At 57.0% G+C, this 21,241-nt stretch overlaps 2 protein-coding genes across 2 annotated transcripts; both read right to left on the bottom strand.

The window, feature by feature from the left end:
- Positions 1-913: 913 nt before the first annotated feature.
- Positions 914-9,575, bottom strand: NCLIV_048450 (conserved hypothetical protein; the record flags this gene model as incomplete). The annotated part of the gene is made up of 9 exons (XM_003884397.1): positions 914-4,906; positions 5,293-5,353; positions 5,483-5,541; positions 5,919-5,981; positions 6,429-6,482; positions 7,202-7,231; positions 7,772-7,872; positions 8,586-8,865; positions 9,543-9,575. The coding sequence occupies 9 exons, from the start codon at positions 9,573-9,575 to the stop codon at positions 914-916; spliced, it is 4,674 nt and encodes a 1,557-aa protein (XP_003884446.1).
- Positions 9,576-13,058: 3,483 nt separating this feature from the next.
- Positions 13,059-19,481, bottom strand: NCLIV_048440 (putative kazal-type serine protease inhibitor domain-containing protein; the record flags this gene model as incomplete). The annotated part of the gene is made up of 1 exon (XM_003884396.1): positions 13,059-19,481. One exon carries the CDS (start codon positions 19,479-19,481, stop codon positions 13,059-13,061), a length of 6,423 nt encoding a protein of 2,140 aa, XP_003884445.1.
- Between the last annotated feature and the right edge of the window lie 1,760 nt (positions 19,482-21,241).

Raw genomic sequence — 21,241 nt, 5'->3', positions numbered from 1 at the left:
CCCCCCCCGTCTTTATTTGCAGGGTTTTCTTGGAAACGCGTAGGAGACACGGCGTAGATAGCACCATTCATAGAGAAGAGCCACGTAGACTGAGACAGGGGGAGATGGTGAGACGCGCAGAGAACCGGACATTACCCTTCGCCACCGCGGCCCACCTACGCTGACGGTGCGAGCGTAGCCACACGTTTGTAAATCAACCTTTGCTTAGACGGGATGTGTACGTGGAGGTTCCCTCGTCTGCATGCAAGCATACACCAGTTTGTGCGCACGTAGCCAGAAAGGAGGCGAAAACAGTCGGCGTATAGCGATGAATTCATCGGATGACCGAAAAGGAAATCAAGCTTTCTCTAAAGGCACATTTGCGTAATTGTGCATCTACCGCTCTAGGCTTCTACATACGACCTATTTGGGTAGAGAACCAACTGTGCGCATCTGGTCATCTGGAGAACTGCCGTCCCCGAGTTCTTCGTCGGGGGCCGGCGCTGCATCCGAAGCCTTTTCGTGTTTGTTGCTTTCTCGGGCAACGCTGAGACGCGCGCATGCTCTTTCATGGGGGAGCCGTGCGCATGGCGCCTTCCAAAGCGAAGCACGGTCCCCTTTCAGCGCACTGTCTCCTTTCCTACTCTATCTCCAGCTGGTTTTCTGCACTTGTTCGCTTCGGCGCCAGGTGGATGCATGCACTCGGTGTCGTGTGCTGCCTTCTGGGGTTTTTTCTGCACGGCTCGACGAAATTTTTTCCCGTCTTCCGGGTCTCAAGTGCACAGCTTCTTCAAAAGACACACACTTGCTCGCCACCTAACGCTGCCACGTTCTTTCCCCCATACAAAACGGTCTCCGGCGACCCCACGCGCGCGCTCTGGTGCGAGACACTCAAAGCTCCGGAACTGGAGAGGTCCGTCGCCCCGCCTCCCCCTCAGTCACGGTACACTTTCCACGAGACGCGGGGGGACTCTGCGCCCCCGCCCTCCGCTCGCTCGCATCTTCTCCCCGTCTGCGCCTCTCTATCCGAGCTGCTCCGGCTCGAGGAACTCCCGGCTTCCTCTCTGTTCTTCCCCGAAGCGCTTACGGGCCCCACGGGCGCCGACAAATCCGAGCCGTCGTCGCTCCAGATCGGCTCTTTGCGTCGCCCGCCCGGTGGACTCCTTGGCGAAGACCCGAAAGGGATTTCTCGGGTCCCGTCTGAGGAGCTGTCTTCGCGCGCGAAGCTCGAGACCCGGGACCTGCGCGGCTCGCCTGTGCGATACGCTTCGCTTTTGTCTCTCGCTGTCTCTTCCTTTCCCGGGCGCACCGCACCAGCGCCTCTGTCTCCGGGCCACGCCCTGCGTCTCTGCGCACCAGCTGCACGCGGATCCGTGTCTCCTCGTCCCCCGTGTCCCCCCGAAGACCGCCGTCGGCCGTTGGCGGTTGGGGACCCGGCGAAGACCTCGTCTTCTCGCGAACACTGACGTCTCCCCTCGTCTCCACTTCTCTCTCGGCGAGGTTTTTCCTCTCGCGGCGGGGTCGCCTCGGCGTCTTCCTCGGGTTCGCTGCTTAGCTCCAGCTGCGTTCGGGCTTCTTCTGGGGGAAGGGCGAGCCTCGGCGGCGTCGGGACGGAGGGCGACGCGAATCCGTCCGCGTGCTGGACAGAGGGGAGACTCGCGAACGCTGACCTCCCAGGCGCCGCCCTCTCTAGAGAGTTTCCAGATTCCACAGGAAACGACATCTCCAGGCCGGGGCCTGACCCCCATGGTGTCTCTGCAGGCCCGAAGCCCCGGCGCCTGCTCTCCCCCGCGGAGCCGCGCCTGCGGCTGAAGGCTGGCAGCGTCCAGGGCGAAGGCGCCGGTTTCGACGAGGGAACCGCCGCGTGCGGCTCCAGAGTTTCGTGGCCTGTCCCATTCAACGCGACTAGCGGCGAGCCGTCCGGCGAACCCACCTCGAAACTTCGCCTGCGCGAGTCGGAATCCGACTGCAGGCGCAGCAGACTTTCCGGCTGCCCGAGCGACGAGGCCGAGCGCGTCTTCCCCGCCCTCTGCGGGAGCGTCGCCAGGGAAGAAGGCAAGGAGAAGTAGGGCGGCCCCTGCATGTCGAGCAAGACCGAGGACTGGGGCGAGAAAGACACCGAGGAAGAGACGCTGCCAGGGAAGAGCTGGAAGGACGCGGAGGCGGATGACGGCGCTGGAGGGCTGGCCGGCTGAGAAGACGACAGAAGCGATGAGCGGGAACTCACGGACCCAGATTTGCTGCTCGGACTCGCGCCGTCGCCCTGTCGAGGCGACGCAGGCCTGTCTCCGCCGTCCATGCCCAGCACCGCCAGGGTCCCCAGACGAGGAGACACGCCTTCGGGAAACGCAGGAGCCGAAAAGACCCCGTCGCCGCCAGACTCTTCCGCCTCGCTGCTGCGCTCTCTTGGAGACACAGACAACACAGACGATGAGGAACAGCCTTGCCTCGGCTCCCCTTCGCTTTCTGTCTCCCGCGCCTCCAGCGTGTCTCTTCCACCGGCACTGACGCTCTCCACACGGTCCGTCCGCGGCCGATCTTCCTCGAAACGCTCCGGCTCGCCGTGGGCCCCAAAGGTGAGGATCGACGAAGAACGCGACGGCGCCCCCGCCTCGACGCTCTGCTCTCTCCCCTTGTCCTCGTCTTTCCCGCTCGCGTCTGCCTCGCCGCCTTCTGCGTTTCCCGGCGCCCCCAGGGGAATGTCGGCCTGCGCGAGCCGCGACAAGCTCCTCGAAGAGCCCCCAGACGCGCCGCTCTTCTCGGGACCAGGTCTGGTTGCAGTTGCTGCAAGAAGCAGCGACGTCGACGCTTGCGCCGAGCGCCCTCCCACGACAGAGAGAGAATCTTGGGTTGCCGCCCTCACAAACACGTCGCTGTGAGCAGACGCAGAAGAGGCGGAAGAATGGCCGTCGCGTTCTTCGCCTGCTCTGGCCTCCGAGGCGTCCGTTCGAGGAAGAGAAGCGTCGAGATTCCCAAGACTCGACCTCGCTCCCAGGGAACTCTGCGATCCCGCCTGCTTCAGAGGAGGCGCGGCGGCTGCCACGGAGGTTGCGCCTGGCCTCGGGCTGCCGGCGAGGACGAGGTCTGGCGTCTCCAGACCGTCTTGGCCTTCCCCAGACCCCGCTGCCGGGGCCCCATGCGCGCAGGAAGTATTTGCCCCGGAAGTATTTGCGCAGGAAGTATTTGCCGCGGAAGTATTTGCGCCGCAGGAAGTATTTGCCCCGGAAGTATTTGCGCAGGAAGTATTTGCCGCGGAAGTATTTGCGCCGCCGGAAGTATTTGCCGCGGAAGTATTTGCGCAGGAAGTGTTTGCGCCGGGTGCATGAACGCCTTCCCTTCTCCGGGCCGGTGTTCCCACTTCTTGGCTGAGCACCTGGCCTCTGCTTCGCGGTTCGTTGTTTCCTGGATTTTGAACCCCCCCCAGGGCGGGTGACGCAGACATCGGACACGTCTGGCCTCTGTGGCTGCCTGGGTCTGGGCGAGGAAGCCCCGGAGTGTGGTTGGCGACTCGGGGCGCGGTCTCGGGAAACGCAAAGAGGGGCGAATCCGGAAGGTGGACCCGCTCGTCCCCCCCGGGGCCCGGTCCTCCCGCGCTCTGCTGTCGAGTGGGCCGGCGCCTGAAGCGACTCCACGACAGCCGTTGCGTGAGGCCAGCCGCGCCGACGGTGTTCCATCGGAGGATCCGATTCTCTCCTCTGCGCTGGCCTGCATCCGCGTCTCTCCCTCGCACCCCTCGAGACGGAGACAGCGCCTCGGCCGTTGCGGGTCCGTTGGAGAGACTCGCGAGGGAGTCAGCAGTTGCGAGGCCGCCTTGATTCGCAGTCAGCCCCGCGGGCCGCCGCTGAGACTCTGGGAATCCCCCGCCCGGAAGACTCGCCGCAGCCGCTTCCGCGGGCGAGTGTGGCGGGTAGTGGTGGCCGAAAGAGAGCGAGGAGGACGAGGCACAGCGGATCGGCGGGATCCTGTCTCCGGCGGGCTCGGCGCTCGCCTGCGGCTGCTTGAGCTGCGGTGGCGCGTTCTGAGTGGAGCCACAGGAAGGCGCTTGTGGAGACAGCACCTCGCGCCTGTGAGCGCCGGCGACGTAAGGAGACACTGGCAAAGTCGAACCGACGCCCTCCCAAGGCGACGCCGCTCCAGCGCCTGAAAGCGGGTCTTGCAGCCCCCCGACACCCGCCGAGCCGGACGGTCCCCCCTGCGAAGAAGAGTGAGGCTCCGCGCCACAGGCCAATGAGCAATTTCCGGGCGCGGCGGGGCCTCCAGGGAAAGCCGCAGTCCCCGTCGCGCCCGGAAACTGCGGGGTGTCCGCATTCGCTGTCGGCAGCGCCTCAGGAGACACAGGAGACACGGAAGGCAGCGCGCCTGCCTCGCGGGAAGCCGACGACCCGTCGCAGCGACTTGCTGGGGCGAGAGCGGTGCTGTCGTCCCGCAAGAGGCTGCACACGCAAACGGGCGCCGCGGAGGAGACACCTCCGCTCGCCCCAGGGCCAGCACCGGCGTCAGGGACGGGGCCCAAGGCCTCGCCCGGGAATACCGCCACGCTGGGCACTTGCGACTGGCTACCTACGGCGAGTGCAGGGGTCTGCGGAGAGACAACGCCGGGTCTCGCTGCGCTCGGGAAGTGAGGGGCTGTGTAGACCGACGGCGCAGCTTCACTGGAGGCTGCATGCGCTTGTGCAGAGGCCAAGAGGTCTGCTGGCGACGGCGTCTTGAAGAGCGCGTGACTGGAAAGGGGCGGCGCAGGACTGATGGCGGGGACGGAGGAAGGAAAGCCGGGCTGCGAGAAAGCCGCTCCGAGACACGGCGCGCACCGTCTGGCGAGGATTCCAGCTGCGTCGTCGCTGGGCGCGCTGAGAGCACCGAGGAGAGGCGGCAGCCGCGCGAGGCACGGAGTCGCCGCTGAGAAGAGCTCGCGGCTCAAGAGGAGCGCCTGAGCAGGCACGAGGAGAGCACGGAGAGCGCGCGCAAGCGGGGAAAACGACATGGAGACAGAGAGAGAGAGGGAGAGAGAGAGAGGCAACGGGAGACGGGTGCACCAAGGAAGGGCGCAACGGACAAAGAGATGAGTCACGGCGAGGGAATCCGACGAATGGCCAGAACACGAAACAGCTAGACGAACGGCAAGAGAGAGTGGAAGAGAGAGGATAAAAAATCCCGCGCGAGGAGAGCCCAAGAGAAAGAGAGGACGAAGAAGAGGGAGGAAGAAAAGAGAGATCAAGAAGAAAGACCCAGAGAAAGAGGGGCAGAAAGGAGGGGGGACGAAGAGCACGGATTAAAGAAGAGAGAAGTGTCGTGACAGTCCAGGTTTCCTCTCACCTTGCTGACTAGCTGGGCAGCCGAAAAGAAGCGCGTCCCAAGAGTCTCCTGCAACTCTGACCTACAGGAAGCGGAGAGATCACAGAGATCCTGTTGCACTGTGCATAGCCTTCGCGCAGACAGACAGACCGCATCCTCGTGGGCTCAGAGCCACCCCTTTCCCCGCTGCGCCCTGTTCTTGCCTGCTCACCTGGCGGCTTCCTCTGCGGTGTGGTACTCGATGGACGCTCGCTCGAGTTTGTTTTCATTCTGAAAAAGTGCACGCAACCAGGCGGGAGACAACCATCGTAGTCTTCCTGGTTATGGCTTTCGTTTCGTTCTTCGTCTTCTCTTTTTCGAAGCATGAGTTCACAAGAACCATGGGGACGTTCCCTCGTTTATTTCCCGCCTGGTTGTTATCTTCTCTCCACGTTACGAGGTGGAACACATGTCGTTATGGGTAACGAGACGCAAGAAACGCGGTAGGCATTACTCGATATAAATTGAACGACAGGCACACAACGCTTGTCCACAATGGGGAAAGCCGATCGAATCCTAACCCGCATGGCTGCGTTAAAGCATACAAGCTATAATCGAGGAGTAGTCACGTGTCTCTTGCTCGTTTGCATTCGGAGGAACAAACCTACTCGCGCGATGCGCTCTTCAGCCTTGGGGCCAGACGGGGCTTCGCTCTTTAGACGTGACAGTTTCTGTGGGAGAAGTGGAGACAAACTGAGGCAGCACCGCGTCCCTTTTGTTTGCCGCGCCGCCTTCCGGCCGGCTGAGAGAGCGAGCGAGCTTGAACTTCGATCCCCCTTCAAGAAAACTGGAAGGGATTTGAACATGTAGAGCACAACTGCATCATCCAGCATCACGGTTCTTGCTCCGCTTTTGCAAAGCTCCAGAAGGGAGGAAAGAAAAATGGACACGAGAGGCGACGAGGAAAGAGCGGAGCGGCAGAAAGCAAGAATCGCGAGAAGTGAAGGAGAAGCAGGAATCCATAAGAACAGAGGGAGACGAAGAGAGGGAAGGACGAAGAAGGCAAAAAAAACAGGGTCTGAGGAGACAGCACGCCACGGAGAGCGAGAACAGACGGATGCTGAGAGGGAAGCAAGAGAGACTGCGCTTCTTATCTGGGAAAAGAGAAAACAGCCTACCTTTGTGTAGTGGTCTAGGTGATGCGCTGCTTCATTTCGCTCCTTCAGCAGTACCTGTAGGAGAAGGGGAGGGCGCCAAGAAAACTCACGCGTGAAATGCTAAAACGACGCGAGAAAAGAGGGAGCACAATAAGTTGAGAGCGCGAGGGAGAGAGATAAAGAACGAAAGGAGAGAGGGGTTGTCGCTTGCGTGGTCGTCCATGCCGCCAGTCCAGCGTGGTCTTGTTCTAAGGTTGCCTACACGACCTCCGTACCTCGGCTCTTCGGATTTTTCGCATGCACTCCGTTGCTGCGCGGCGCGTGGTGTCGATGTGGGGTTGCTGGCGATTGCATAGAGACGCAGTGACAGGGGAGCGCAGGAAGATGGTACTGTCTCATCACTGAGCACAGGGTAGCGAGGACGCGAGTACAAGAACAAACTCAGGTGCACACCTCCTCGTTGACAACACGAATAAACACAGATGGGAAAAAGGAGCGAAACAGACGGCACAAGACGAGAGAGGATAGAGGCATTTGAGCTTGCCCCGTTGCGAGCGTTCGATTATGCGGTCTCTTCATCGTAGATCTGTGTGACGCGTCGACATGAGACCGACAACACGCCAGCGGATCGATGAAAACAGAGGCGAGAACAACACATCGTCAGCAGAACTTCTCGAACCCGAAGCAGCACTCGGCAAAGACCAGAAAAGAAGAGCCTAACAGGCGGGCAGAGGAGAGAAGAGGCGAAGCGCAGGACACGCCTGAGGGAAGCGCATGCAACAAACGGCTCTTACCAACTCGAGTCGAATCGCACGAAACGCCACCTGACAGAAGGAGAAACAACCAGCGAAAAAGAAAAGAAAAGACCGCAAACGCATGCGAGACAAGAAGAGCCATGAGCTGGAATCGTATGTATATATATATATATATATATATATATATGTGCAATCAATCGCATGCTTTCAAAAATAAGAATGACATGCATACACCTCCATTCCAAGATTCTACGCATACATTTGTGTGTACCTAAACGTCTGCACAGTCGAAACTGCCGACAACTGCATGCAGTCAAGGACGAAGAACAATGTGTGACACATATACAGAGCTGGTTCTCAAAAGCCCCACATGCTACTCACACAAATATATGACTAAATATATGAAAATAAATATATGTATATATAATTGTGCACGCGCACGCATATATATATGCAGCTACGTAGTGGGACATTTTCTGTGCACACTCGGCCGAAGAGTTGACGCTGCACGCGACAGAAAGTGTTTTTCTACTGGGGCGCGCGCAGAAGAGAAAGAGCGAAAAAAGGGAGGAAGATGAACGAGACGAAGCGAGGCATAAAGGGTCTCACCAGCACATCAGCCATCTCGAGTGCAGTCTCCCGGAATCCTGTGTTGCGACTGAAGAAAACGCTAACTGTGTCTCCAAGGTCCCGGTGCATGCTGTCGCACTCTGAAAACACGCATGCCGCACACGAGCAGAAAACGACTTCCCGTTAGATACAAAAACCTAGATGAAACATGCGAGGCACGATGCACAGACATACTAGGAGAATCTACAAAACAAACTCCACAGACCACACACCTGCATACACATAGACATACGTCTCTGTCAATAAATCGCTTCCTCTCTCCATACATATATACATACAGACAGACATATTCGGTACCCATTTGTCTCCTTGTAGACACACACGATCCTACAGATTGGTAGATCTCCTGTGTGTGGAAATATATTGTGGAGGTTAGCAGTAGGAGACAACGGACCAGAGTCCGCCCCAACTAGGTGCCCGCCTCCGTGCCCCTTTAGCCTCTACATCTCAACCTCCACATCCGTATATAAATTCATATATATATATATATATGTATATGTATGTATATATATGTATATATATGTATATATATGTGTATTTAGATGCATACGTGCCGACATGTATATCCCAGTAAACAAGTGGCACTTGTATCTGTACGTACGTATGCATGTGTACATCCGCTTCCATGCACATGACCGGATGCACAGGCACATATCCATGCATGCATGTCTCTCTGTATATGCATCTGAACGCATTTGGACAGATACCGATTGGTGTATATAAGGGTACACTCGCGCCCAGATGCATAGATTCACACATATCCGTTTGGCACTGGTGGCGTAACAAGTGTGACCTGTGAGAAGCTTGTCGAATCTGGAGAGGAAGACGTCAATGCGTCCCACGAATTTGGTTTGCTCCTCGAGTTGCCACATTTCTCCAGCGGATTTCCCGAAAGCGCCTTTTTTGGCTACGCCTGCGGCGCCCGCAGCCAGCCCCGCGCAGCTCCCAGCCGAGGCGCCTGGACCGCCGCAAGCAGCGGAAGCGTCTCCCGCCGTGGCGGCCCCAGGCGCATGCGGTTCCTGTTGAGGCGGGCGGACTGCATGCAGCGAATCCTGACGCGTTGCGCCGGAGAACTGAGTCAGCCAGGACAGGGCATGAAGGAACAGCAGTCGGAAAAGAGAGGAGGGAGCGCACTCGGCGCACGGCGAAAAGGAAAGAAGCGAAAAAGCCACGATTTTCCCGTAAGGGGAGATATACTACACAGACAGAGATATACGACATAGCAACATCCCGACGTAAATGGATGCAAGTGTACACTGTATATATATATATATATATAGAGAGAGAGAGAGATGTAAGCTGTGGATTGTGTAGAGATAAGTATTCATAAGTTATATTTCTGTGCATATAACTCCATGTGTATGAAAGTGTGTATGTATGCGTAACGGGAGCAGAATCGGTGGAGACAACACTTGACACATGGCAACAGGCGCACGAGAAAGCGAGAGGGCAACAGATGAAGGAAACAGCCGGGAAACAAGAAGGGATTTGGGGGAACATGCAGAGAAAACCAGGGGAAGAAAGGGTGTGAGGGGAGAGGGAGAGAACCGAATCGGAAGAGACGGGAAGGAAAAGTGAAGGAGGGATAGCAAAGCTGGAAAAGATGATCAGAAGGAGTGAAAAAGGAGAAAGTGGAGAAAAAGGGAGAGACATACCGCACGCTAGGACAGAGCCAAAAGGCCACACGAAGAGGAAGGAGATCGCGAGGAAGCAAAAGGAGGAGACCGCGCAGAATCTGCTGGGGCCTTACCTTTTGACTGACGAAATTCTTCATGCGCTGCATCCTGCATGACGGGGGGTAAAAGGCCGGAAGGAATGATAAGGGAAATGACCTCTAGCCGCCAGGTTGGTGCGGGCATGTGCGTCGTTCACTTTGCCTCTCGCAGGGCAGGCGACATTCTGCCCCGCAGTGTGTCCCGAGCTGAAGCGCAGAGAGATCGAGAACACGCGCGCGGAAGAGCGCGAACGAAAGGCGTCAGAGGAAGGCGACGAAGAGAAAGAGAGAAGGCGAGAGGATACGCACGAAGAAACCGGAAGACCCGTCTCTCCACGACACCTCTCCTACATCGCAAAAACGAGAAGCGAACAGCAGACCGGAGGAAACGGAAGAACAAGGTCGAGAAGAACTAGATCGAGAATAACTAGATCGAGAAGAGTTAGCAGAGACCCAGGAAGGGGAGAAGACGATGGGGTCACGGAAAGTTTAGGGATGAAGAATGAGCGAGAGGGAAACCCCTCCAGTAGGCTCTGCCTCGCGGGTAGCGACGTAGGAACCTCTGCTAAGGAGCCACGAACGAGATACGCGAGGCTGTAGGAGACAGGAGAGAAGAACGGCCAGGCGGCTGAGGCGAAGAGGCAACGACAACGCAGGTGTGTGGCGAGTCCTGAAGCGAGAGCGTGCAAGAGATCCTTCCAGCGACGAAGAGTTGAGACAGCGTCCACTGCAGGTACACGAGACACGGTGAGGAGGCGCGAATTGGATAAGACTAGGGAGACTGCCGCGGAGGCAAATTGATATAGGAGGAGAGGAGGAAGAAACAAACTGGATAGTCTCAGCAGTCGAGTCGCTGGCAGGTCGGAGATCGAATACAGTTCTTCTTGCGTCGCGGGTGCTCCCCGGGTCTCGACGGCGAGGTGTATCTCGATTCTTCACGAGATTCTGCAAAGACGTGCGCGGGAAGAGAGAGACACGGCGAAAAAGGAGAGGAAAGAAGCGGAGGAAAACAAGCGGTTTACAGTAGCCGCACATCGCGAGCGAAGGAGCTGGAAAAGTCGGACGCAGAAGCGGCCGAACTTCAGGGGCTCGATGAGTCCTGCGGCAGGATATCGTGCATGCGCCTGTCAAACTGTTAGACGAAGTTCCTTCCAGCTTCGTGCTCGTACCGCAAAACGCCGTTGGTTGCCGAGAAAAACTGTAAAGGCGAGGAGAGGGACGGCGAAAGAGAACCGTGTTCGGACGAAGAAAAGAGATAACACGAAATCGGACAAAAATCAAGACCGAACCAGCCGCCTGGCAACAACCGACACCCGCCTTCCGGTGTACGTACACGGGGGCCAGGTCGTCCACGGACCTCAGCCGGAACGGGGTTTCCTTGCGCAGGACTCTCCGCCCCTCGTTTCCTTCGCTCACTTCGGCCGGCCTCGTTTCTCCGCAGTTCCTTTCTCGGTTCATCTCTGGTTTCGTCTTCTCTCCCCTTCGCCTCACTTCCACGCAGAAAGGGTTTTCCTGGGGGGGGGGGGGGGGGGAGGGGGGAACCGCAGCCTGTCGCCAGCCGAGGTCGGCTGTCGCGGCGGAAGGCGCCGCCGTTGCCCTTTTCCGCGTTTTTCTTTCGCCCGTCGCCAGAGGGTCCTTTTTGAGGGAATGGGGCTCATGGGCGGGCCTTGCTGTCTTTGTAGGAACCTGACAGGGGTGAAAAGTGGGCACTGGATAGCGACACTTGTGTGGCTTTCCTCTGAGACCAGAAAAGATAACTGGCGGCAGCGCGACGAAGCGATCAAGCGAGGCAGCACCCGGGGGGAACGGAAGACTTGTGAGACGAGGAAAATCTCCAGGCTGAGAATTTTCATCCTTGAGGCTCTTCCTGTGCCGCAAAAAAGTTGCCATCCTCGGAGCCTGCCTCCTTGCGCAACACGCTTGGCAACCAGTTCGGAGATCTCGTGTGTAATATCCCCAGGAAACGTCTTCCCTTCAGGACAGAAAGCCACAAAAAGCCAGCACTCATCAGTTATGGAGGGAAGGGACGGAAGGAAGAACGCATGAGGAAGGACTGAGGAGGGAGGCACGAAGCCCGGGCAGCTGGTGGAGAGGGAAACCAGGCAAACCTTTTTTCTCAGGGTAGAACTGGGCAAAAGCGGGGGAGGGACATAGACAGCGAAATCTGCTCTCGTCTGCAAACCCCCCCGGAAAGCAAGGGACGGAAAGAAAACATATGCCTTAAATGGTGCGGTAGCGCCCACGACGGGTCGGCCTCTTCTCGGTGGGTACGTCTTCCTCTAAACAGATCTTTTTCTCTACACGGGAAAAACCGAGCTTTTCGGGGCGATTCCTGTGGAAACGTTCGATCTACAAATATATACATATATACACATATTTATTGTTATACATGCTTGTATATAGATTTAGATGTCTACGTAAATAGATAGATGCGCGTTTTTTCTACATGAAGAGGCCGATAGATACTCAGGAGGACGGCAGCCTGTGCAGAAGGGAGACAAGAGAGTTTCTTTTTTGTAGAGAAAGGATACAAGGGGAAGTGGCGAGAAAAAACAGAATGGTAGAGTGAGGGGTAGAAGGGAAGAAACGAGAAAAAGAGCAACTGCTGTTTCCATTCGGCATCGTAATTGCAAGAGAGAAGTTGCGATGTTCATCCCTTGATCTGACAAAAATACCGTTCTGTATGTTTTGCATAGAGAATACAAGTGCCTCCAGTAAAAATCCACAGGCCTGTCTTGCCGCTACCACAAAGGAAGATGTTCTAGGCCCTAAAATTCTCTCTTTTGCTGCTCTCTATTTGCGGCGAGGACACCCACCGCACGTTGCCGCCAGGGACACCTGCCAGGTGTCCATACACCCGACAACATCACGAGGGCAACGAGGGAAAAAAAACGAGAGACGCTCCATTGTTGTACGAAACACCAAGATGCACGGTCAAAAAAGCGGCACCTGCCACTGTTTCTCCCTCCCTTCTCTGAGCCGCAGCGCCGTATCTTGCTCCTTTGAAAATTCACGCATGTTTTCGGCTTCTCCCGAACTCTCCCGTGACCAGGAGAACCTCCTCGCTCGGCTCCACTCTCCTGACCACTTTCTGTCGCCACTGGGGCCTCTGCCTGTCCAGCGGCCTCTCCTGTCTTATGGGGATTCAGAACTTCCGAATACTCTCTCTCGTTCCCTCCCGCGAGGATTCCGAGAAGTGACACAAATGCAACAAGGAACGGACCTCTATAGAAGGCCAGTCTCGGCGAGCCTACACTGTACCTATCAACCGGACACCCTTTACCCTCAAGCGCACATGTGTTTATGTGTCGTGACTCCATTCCCCTTCGCTCTACAATCGCTTCCCATATATATATATATATATATATATATATATATATATACATCGGTATATGTACATTTACACAAACATCATACAGATATTTTGGTGTATGCTCTTCTACGCAGCGCATGTGCATGTGTATATGTGTAGTGCAGGCCTGGCATGCACATTCATGCTTCCAACGCTCCTGACACGTTTGAGTGCAATTCGGAGCCCTGTGAGAAGCCACGCTACAGCCACTTCAAGAACCCAAAAAGATTTGGAGGTGGGGGAGTCGTAGGCGTCGTAGTTGCGCTGCCTCCTTTTGGTTTTGTGGCGAGCTTTCCGCCTCGATCTGGTTCTGCCTCCCAGACGGGGGCCGACTGAGGCGTCTGTACCGGGGAAGCGAGTGCAGTAGCTTGTTGCTCATGCAGAAGAGCATCTGTTGCTGCCTTTATCGAGAAGCCGGGTGGATTCTCTCCTTTCGCTGCCTCTTGGCCTTCAACGTAGATGTAGGGGTGATCGTGGATAATCCCATCTTCGTACTCTAGTCCTGTCTCTCCGTCTTTCTCGTCTTCAAAGCTGTCAAAGTCGATCATGGCTTTCAGACGCGCGAGATCCTCGAGATAGTCCACCTCCTTTTCTCTTGGGTTCTCACTGTCACGTCCAGAAGGTCCTCGATCCCCCTCCTCATGTCTTTCCGCCTTTTCGCCGTGCTCTCGAGAAGATGCGAGAGACTTGCTTTGCAGAAACTCTTCGTTCTCGGCGCTGGCTCTGGACGACCCGCCAGTCAACTGAGAAAACGCCGAAGTTGCAGCCCCACTTTCTTCTTCCCTCTCTCCACTTCCCGTTCCTCCTCTGGCGTTCTGTCTCGTCTTTGAAGTTGGCTCTAAAAACACCTTTTCTTCTCGGGCATCCTCCCAATTTCTGCCTTCCTTTGCGTAGCCCTGCAGCAGCGACACCCCTCCGGATCTCCCCGACGCAAGGGAACTTTGCCGGGTTGAACTTTCGAAGCTGGTCCTCTCTCCTTCCTTTTCTTCTGCGTGTTCACGCACCTCGCTCCTGCGCCCCGCCATAATCTGCGTCTCGATCTCCCGTCGCTTCCCTCGCCCTCCGATTTCATCCTGCTCACTGTCGTGATGTAGAGCCTCGTCCTTCGGCGCCCTCGCTGCTTGCCGGCTACCCTCGCTCTCAGTCTCCGCCTCCGGCTTCGCTCCCAGAGACGAAGAGACAGAGCCAGATGGAGCAGAAGACGCAGAGGAAGCCGACACAGTTGGGGGTTTGCCTTCTCTTTCTTCGCCTTCGCGCAGAAGGAAAGGAGGAACCACCCGGCTGCGTCCGCTCGGTGTGGAGTGCTCGGCAGGGAGCGTCTGGGTGATGCCATCCAGAGCGAGAGAAAAGCTTCTGGGATCGAGCTCGTCTTTCCCTCCCAGCAGAAATGCGTCCTCTTCGCTACGGACCGGACCCACACCCGGGCGCCTCTCGCCTCTCCCATTCTGCCTCTCAGGGTAGATTTCTCCAGCAAGATGCTGCGTTTCGCTTGGCGCACCATCGCCGAGCGTGGATCGTGCGTTTTTCGCCTGAGGCGCAGAAGAGCGCGGGGAAGCGGAGGAAGGACGCGAGGTGTCTGTGCCGGGTCTTGGGGGGTCGTTTGACTTCCCCTCTGTCTTTATATCTCGGCGTCGCCCACTTTCCGGCCCCCGTCCCTCAGCAGCCCTTCTGTCGTCTTCCTGGCCTATCCGCGCCGTCGCGTCAGGCTGCGCTCCCTTTGCCTTCTCCCTCGTCTCTTCCAAACGCGCACCTTGCTTCTTGCACGGACCGCGATGCTTCACCTGCAGTGCCGCCGACCGCTGCAAGCATGCGTATACCCGAACCTCGCATTCGTTCGCGTACGTCTGACCGTCAGTTCCGCAAACGACGGGGCCTCCGGAGGGACAGAGAAAATTGCACTGACTAGGCGCAGAAAAGGAAGACAAAGAGGAAGATGGGGAAGGTGGAGACGAGGCAGACAGAGATGGGGAAGCCGAAGCCGCAGATGGAGACGGTGAAGGAGGACCGAAAGAATTCGATGAAGGGGAAGGCGACGACGAGGGAGATAGCGGCGAAGAAGGTACAGGAGAAAGGGGAGAGGAACGAGGAGGGGAAGGGGGAGCAAAGGAGGGATATGTCAAAGGAGAAACGGCAGGAGCAGCGGAAGACGAGAAAGAAGTCGACCTGTTTTCTGTGTTATGAGACACCAGGGCGTTTTGCGGCAAGGAGGGAGACGAGAAGGCGGGAGAAGGAGAAAGAGGGACAGGGAAGAAGTCGACGGGGCGAGTCGCAGAGAGGGAGTGGACGGAAGCAGGCGAAGGAGAAAGTGCAGGCGCGCCACCTGTAGAAAAGCCCTGGAGGTGGGAAGGACGCGGCGTCGAGGGAGGAAGATACACTGGAGGAAGCGGCGCACTGGGAGACAGCGGAGGCGAGAAAGCCGGAGGAAAAGACGAGATCTGAGGCGGAGCGGAAGGAGACACGCCCCTCTGTTCCGGAACGTGCTGAGCTGGCGTCGGCATCCCGATGCGCTGAGAGATATCGCCTGCCGCTGCTTGACCTCCCGGTGTATCCCCATACACACCGCTGCTTCCTGTACGATGTGAAGAGACGAAAGGCTGTGAAGAAGGAAATCCAGAAACACTACCTCCGGCGACCTGTGGCACAGGCAACGGCCCTAGAGGCGTTTCCCCACCGGGAGAAGGAAAAGGAGCCCCGCGGCCTTGTGGTGCGTCATTTTCGGTTTGTGCTTCTCCTCTCGGCGACTCGGCTCTCTGGAGTTCTTCTAGCTTTTGCCGGGTCCGTTCTTCCATCAACTCTTGGATAGATCCCACCCCGTGGAGAGATGCGAGGAAGTTCTTGGCGTCGAACTGGGAAGCCGGGCGCTGTTGCTCTAACTCGAGTTGAAGGTTTTGCAGTTTCTGGAGATTCTGCACTGCTTCGCGCCTGTCCATCAACTGCTGCACAGCTGTTTTCTGTGCATTTGTGTGCATTTTCTCTCTGAGGTTCTGAAGTTTCTTTGCTGCGTCCTCGTCATCCGGCTGTTCGCCTTCTTGTTCACTCTCACCCGCCTCTTCCTCGCGCGCCGCCGAGATCCGTTTCGCGTCTTCAACTGCTGCCTCAATCGCCGCTCCCTGACCAGGCAGAGATTCACCCCTCAGAAGAGCGGAGACTCTGCCCACCAACGCTTGACCAACGGACTCTTTCGGGAGTTTCTCTGCTTCTCGCTCTTCTCCTCCTGCCTGAGGCCGCCCTCGTGGAGTCGCCACAGGAGCGCCGACTGCGCAGAGCTCGCCAGAGGCCGTTTGCACACATGAGGAGGGCGACGCAGAAGAACGGGAAGAAGAATCCGTGGAAGAAAAACCCGTGGAAGAAGAATCCATGGAAGAAGAATCCATGGAAGAAGAATCCATGGAAGAAGAATCCGTGGAAGAAGAATTCGTGGAAGATGGAGGAGAAGGAGGAGCAGGTGAGCGAGAAGGAGGGTGAGAGGACGAAGCAGGTGGAGGCGTTCCGGCGGAGGGCAGTTGGTGTCGCTTTCTGTCTGGTGACAGAGGCTTGCTGTGGAAGGCGGGGGGATGAAGTTTTTCGTCGGTAGGCGACCCTCCAGGGAAGGATGGTTTTTCTCTGGCGTGATTCAATCTGACGCTTTGAGGAAGTCTTGACGGTTCCTTCTCACTTTGCTCCCTTTCGACCTGGTGCAACTTCTTCTGCTCGTCCCCGCCCTGAGGTTCGGCTACCAGGCCCTCATCCGAAGCAACCAAAGACGTCGTCTGTGTCGCCGATGAAGAGAAGGAAGACGGGACGAACGAAGCAGTAGAAGGAGGTCGATTTGCTGGCTGTGATTCGGTGGGTTTGCCTTCTTCGGGTTGCTTTGCCGTTTGTCTCGTCTCGTCGTCAGCTTTGCTCTCTCCGTGTCTCTCCTCAGCTCCTTGGGACTTCGCTCGTCCGTCTTCGTCTCGGCTGCTTGGCTTCTCGCTTGTCTCCGGAGTTCCTGCTTGCCTGCTTGCTTCTAACGCAGCCGGCCCCGACTTTATCGTCGCACCGGCTCCTCGGAGGGGAGAGAGCGAACCCGGCGAGTTCTCCACAGGCGGCCGTCCTTCCTCACTGGCCTTTTGCGTCCCGCGTTTTTCGTCCTGCCTCTCTGCGAAAGCTCCCGCCTCACTGCCAGCGTCACGGGACGCCGCGAAGACTGGAGACACGGAAGAAGCTGAGGAAGAAAGAGCGCCAGAGTCCGGCGAGCGCTCTCCACAAACGCCCTCATGGACCTTGAAAAGCGGCGCCTGCCCAGTGACTTTTCTCACACACGCTTCAACGCCAAATATGCACGGATTGGCGTAGGTGTTTCCATCCGAGGCGCACTGCGGCTCCCACATTTGGTCTGCATGCAGCGACGCTCCTGGAGAGAAGGGCGAGGAGTGAGACGCCGCGGTCGAAGAGCGGTTCGCTTGCCCCTGGCAGGCAGGCAGAGACAAACACTGCCGGAGTGAATCCTGTGGAGAAGGAGATGGAGACGCCAGAGAAGAAGAGGAAGGAAAGGAAGGAGAAAGAGACGGAGGAGAGCGAGGAGGGGGAGGAGGAGAAGGGGAAGAAGGCGGAGAAGGGGGAGAAAGAGGAGAGGACTTGGAAGAAGAAGGAAAAGGGGGTGGAGGCGGAGGGCAGTCTCTTCCATCTCTGCTGAGGCTAATGATTTCGAGCTGAGGATGCATGCATCGCGCTCTCTCATAGTCGCAAACTGTTGGGTAGACGAGGCCATCTGAGCCACACAAGACTTGCCCGAGGTACGGTCCCTCGTTTATTTCCTTTTCGCTTTCTGGAATGCACAGTTGTGCACACTCCATTGAAAGGGGAGGGAAACCAGCAGGCACATTTGTGGAGCTATGCGCAGGAAGAGGAGGAAATGCCGCCGAAGCGGGAGAGAAGGAAGGATAAGGAAAAGGGGAGGGAGAAGAGAAGAAGGACGCGCCCTCACCTCCACGGCTGCCTGTCTCCACGAAGCCCTGTCCCACCTGCTGAGGTGTAGAGACACTTGAGAATCCCGACATTGTCTGAGGGAGCTGCGCAGAAGGGGACGCGTCGCTCTTGGCTTTGGCTGCTGCTAGGGCCTTCGTCAGAATGGCGAAAACTTGGTGTCTCTGCTGCTCGGGCAAGTGCTGAAGAAGGACCCCCGCAACTTCCTCCACCGTTTCCGTTCTTCCGTGAGCAAGGTCATCCAGGAGAGCTCTGAGGACTGACGAGAAGAAAGGAGGAAGAGCAAAAGACTTTTGGGGCGACAAGAGCAGAGTCGAATCAACTGCGCCTGACTGAAAGCCCGTCGAGTGTGCAGAAGAAGCGGTTGCATAAGGAGACGACTGAGAGAACGCGGCGTGAGGAGAAGAATAAGGTGGAGAGGGGGAATACGAGGAAGGAGCGAAAGAAGGAGAGAAAGCAGGAAGAGTGGGCGGCGGTGAGACAGAGGAGGCGGGGGGGCTTCGGGAGAGAGGAGGAGGAGAAGCGAGAGATGAAGAACGAAGGAGCTGTTGATGAAGCGCAGGAAGGGGAGATGAAGCCGGAGGACGGGAATACTCAACATGAGCCGCGTTTCCAGAGGCTTGACGGTGGTTATTTCTCTGCAGCATTTCGTAGACTTGTGCAGAATTCTGCGGAGGGCCGCTACGAGAATTGCCCCCTGCGGCCTGGTCATACTCAAACTGTGAAAGACCTTTCTGTTGGCGGTGACTGTGGCTGTATATCATCTGTTCTGCAGAGGTGGGAGGCTGGTTCGGGTGTATGGACACCCCAGGGTTTGCGGGAGGCGAAGGCACTTGCACGAAGCTGCTGCCTTCAATCATTCCGGTGTTTCTATGCGAGACGTCGCCTCCTCGTCCTCCTCCTAATAGCCTCAAAAGTTCCCGCTGTTCTTCTGGTGAAAGGGACGACAAAATTCCTGCATTCGCAGATACCTCTGTCGACCCCGCTGCCCCCGGGCTGTCTCCACGCGCGCTTCCGTGCTGCAGATCTTGTGGCAACGACAAACCAGTTGGCTGCGCAGAGGAAACAGAGAAAGACGGGAGGCCGCTGGCAGCAAACTGGGAAGGATTTCGTGGTTGAGAAGAATAACTTCCTGGGCTTTGATGAGGTAGCTCGAGAGGGTGACCGTACGCTGGAGGATGCGAAGGCAAAGCGGGGACTTGCTGTGCATATACCTGAGAGGAGACGTTTTGAGTTGAGGGCGAAGTCTGGTGTCCGTACACCGGAGGCGTGGGTGAGGCTGAATAAGACATCGTCATTTCTCCTACCCCGTAGGGGGCAGGAAGCGAGTAAGGAGACGGAAAGCTATGATTATTCGGATAAGATGAAGGGAGAGAGGGACCCTGACGGGGGAGGTGCTGGCCGGTGCCCACGGCGGAGGGCGACGACGGCGACGAAGATACACCGAACGCTCCAGGAGGAAGAGTGCGTCGTTGCTGCAAAATCTGCAGTTGCTGAAGGGGTGATAGAGAGGGAAATCCCCCAGAGTCTGCTGGGTATACCCCTTGACCTGCTACCGCGAGGAACGGAAATGAAGCAGACGACTGTGTTGGCGTGAAAAATGCCACTTGACAGAATAGGCGAAAAGCAAGAGAGAGCAACACGACTGCAGTAGAGAAGGCGGAAGAAATCGACATTTTCCGCCGAAAAGAAGAGGGGAAAGAGTTAGCGCGAGGAGCGTACGATCTCTTGCAGCTAGGGAAAGAAGACAAGACAGAAATTGAAGAGCTCGGGAAAGAAGGAGAAGATGCTTGCGTAGCAGCGCAACTGCGCCTGCGCTGCTTTCTGCAGGAAGGGGAAGTAAGAGCATGGGAAGCCTCCCGATTATCTCCCCTCCTTGGCAAAGAACAGACTGGTGACCTGGTCGCTCTATTCAGGGTAGTTGAGCCCGTAGGCAGCGAAGCGGCGCACAGCGCCTGACAGGATTTGAAGACAACGGCATAAAAAGGAACCCTCGCAGAAAAAGAAGGGACGCGAAATGACGTGGAGGAAGAAGCCGAAGAAAAAGTCTGATGACAAGAAGGGGACGGAGAAAAATGTGTGCCAACCAGCGCAGCCGACGTACCAACCCCAGTTGTGAAACCGTTCTGAGGTAAAGACTGTGAAGGTGGTGGAGACACCGCATGGCGGCCCCGCACCAAGCAAATCTGATATCGCCGAGTGCACTCTTTTTCTCTGACACGCCCCCGCACTGTTTCCTCTCCTCCGTCCAGGTGAGCGCAGAGGTGACTCGACTCGGACATAGAGAGCAACGGAGAGACACGAACTACGGAGGAGCCACGGGCGGTCTTCTCTAGCCGTTCTCTCCCTGCTTGTTCTCTTCTCTGCGACCATCGTCTTTGGCTCTTTTCCGCACGCCGGAACGGGATGTTCGAGCGAGAGTCCCTCAGCCAGGGCGTTGTCTCTGCGCGCCGCGGAGAAGCAGAAGGAAGGCGGGCGGAAGAAGGACCCCGTGCGGCAGATCGGGAGTCAAACAAACGCGAGAAACAAGATTTCGTGGGAGAAGAACACGGTGAGGACGAATCAGGAGCTGGACAGGAAAGTGAGGCGCAACTAGCGGAAGACCAACGGTAAGCCGAACGAGGAACGGATCTGCGATGAGATGGTAACTTTACAGAAGGGAGGGCATGACTTGTGGAAAGACATGGCAGTGATTTCGTTCGTGGACGAGAAGCGATGCCTTCCGTTCTTTCCCGCGTTGAAACCGCTTCAGAGAACATAACCCGTTTTTGCAGCCGCAAGAGTTCGCCGGTCTCAGTGGAGCTGCAGCCGACAACTTCTCGAGGTGTATGTACACTCGAAGCAGGCAGTCTTCCTGGAACCTCTTCCAGTCTCACCAGACGAGGCGTTGGAGTGCCAGGATAGGAAACCTTTCTCCGTTTTCTCGACAAAATATGAAATTGTCTGAACTCTTGCAAATGAACTGGACATCCCTCTGCATGCTTGTGTCCTTTCCCTTGTTGGATCTCCAGGGAAGTCGGAGAACCGTTAGGTGCCACACTCGCTTCGACTCTCTGTTCATGGCGCTCTGCCCGTTCTTCGTCGTCTGCTCTTGTGCGAGCCTCTCCGTCTTCTTCTAGCCTTCTTTCGCCTTGTTTCCCCTCTGCTTCGTGTCCATTTCCTCTTCTTCCCTCTGTCGCAATGTGACGAAGAGTGACACGCAAAAGTGGAGGAAAAAGCGTCCACCTCGCAAAGGAAGGCTTCGTCGTCCCGGTCACTGATCCGTGGTTGTGGACGGGTCCGCCTGACGGGCTTCTGCAACCGTGGCGAGGAAGAGACTGGTACAGCGTCTCCATAATGATAAACCGCCACCTTTTTTCTGACAAAGCACATGTTGGGTGCACATCAGCCAGGGTACATCGCCTGGCTAAGCGCGAAAGTCACGTTTTCCACACCG

The sequence above is a fragment of the Neospora caninum genome, chromosome X (assembly GCF_000208865.1).
Source record: "Neospora caninum Liverpool complete genome, chromosome X".
NCBI lineage: Eukaryota > Apicomplexa > Conoidasida > Eucoccidiorida > Sarcocystidae > Neospora > Neospora caninum.
This window is presented reverse-complemented; position numbering and strand designations above follow the sequence as displayed.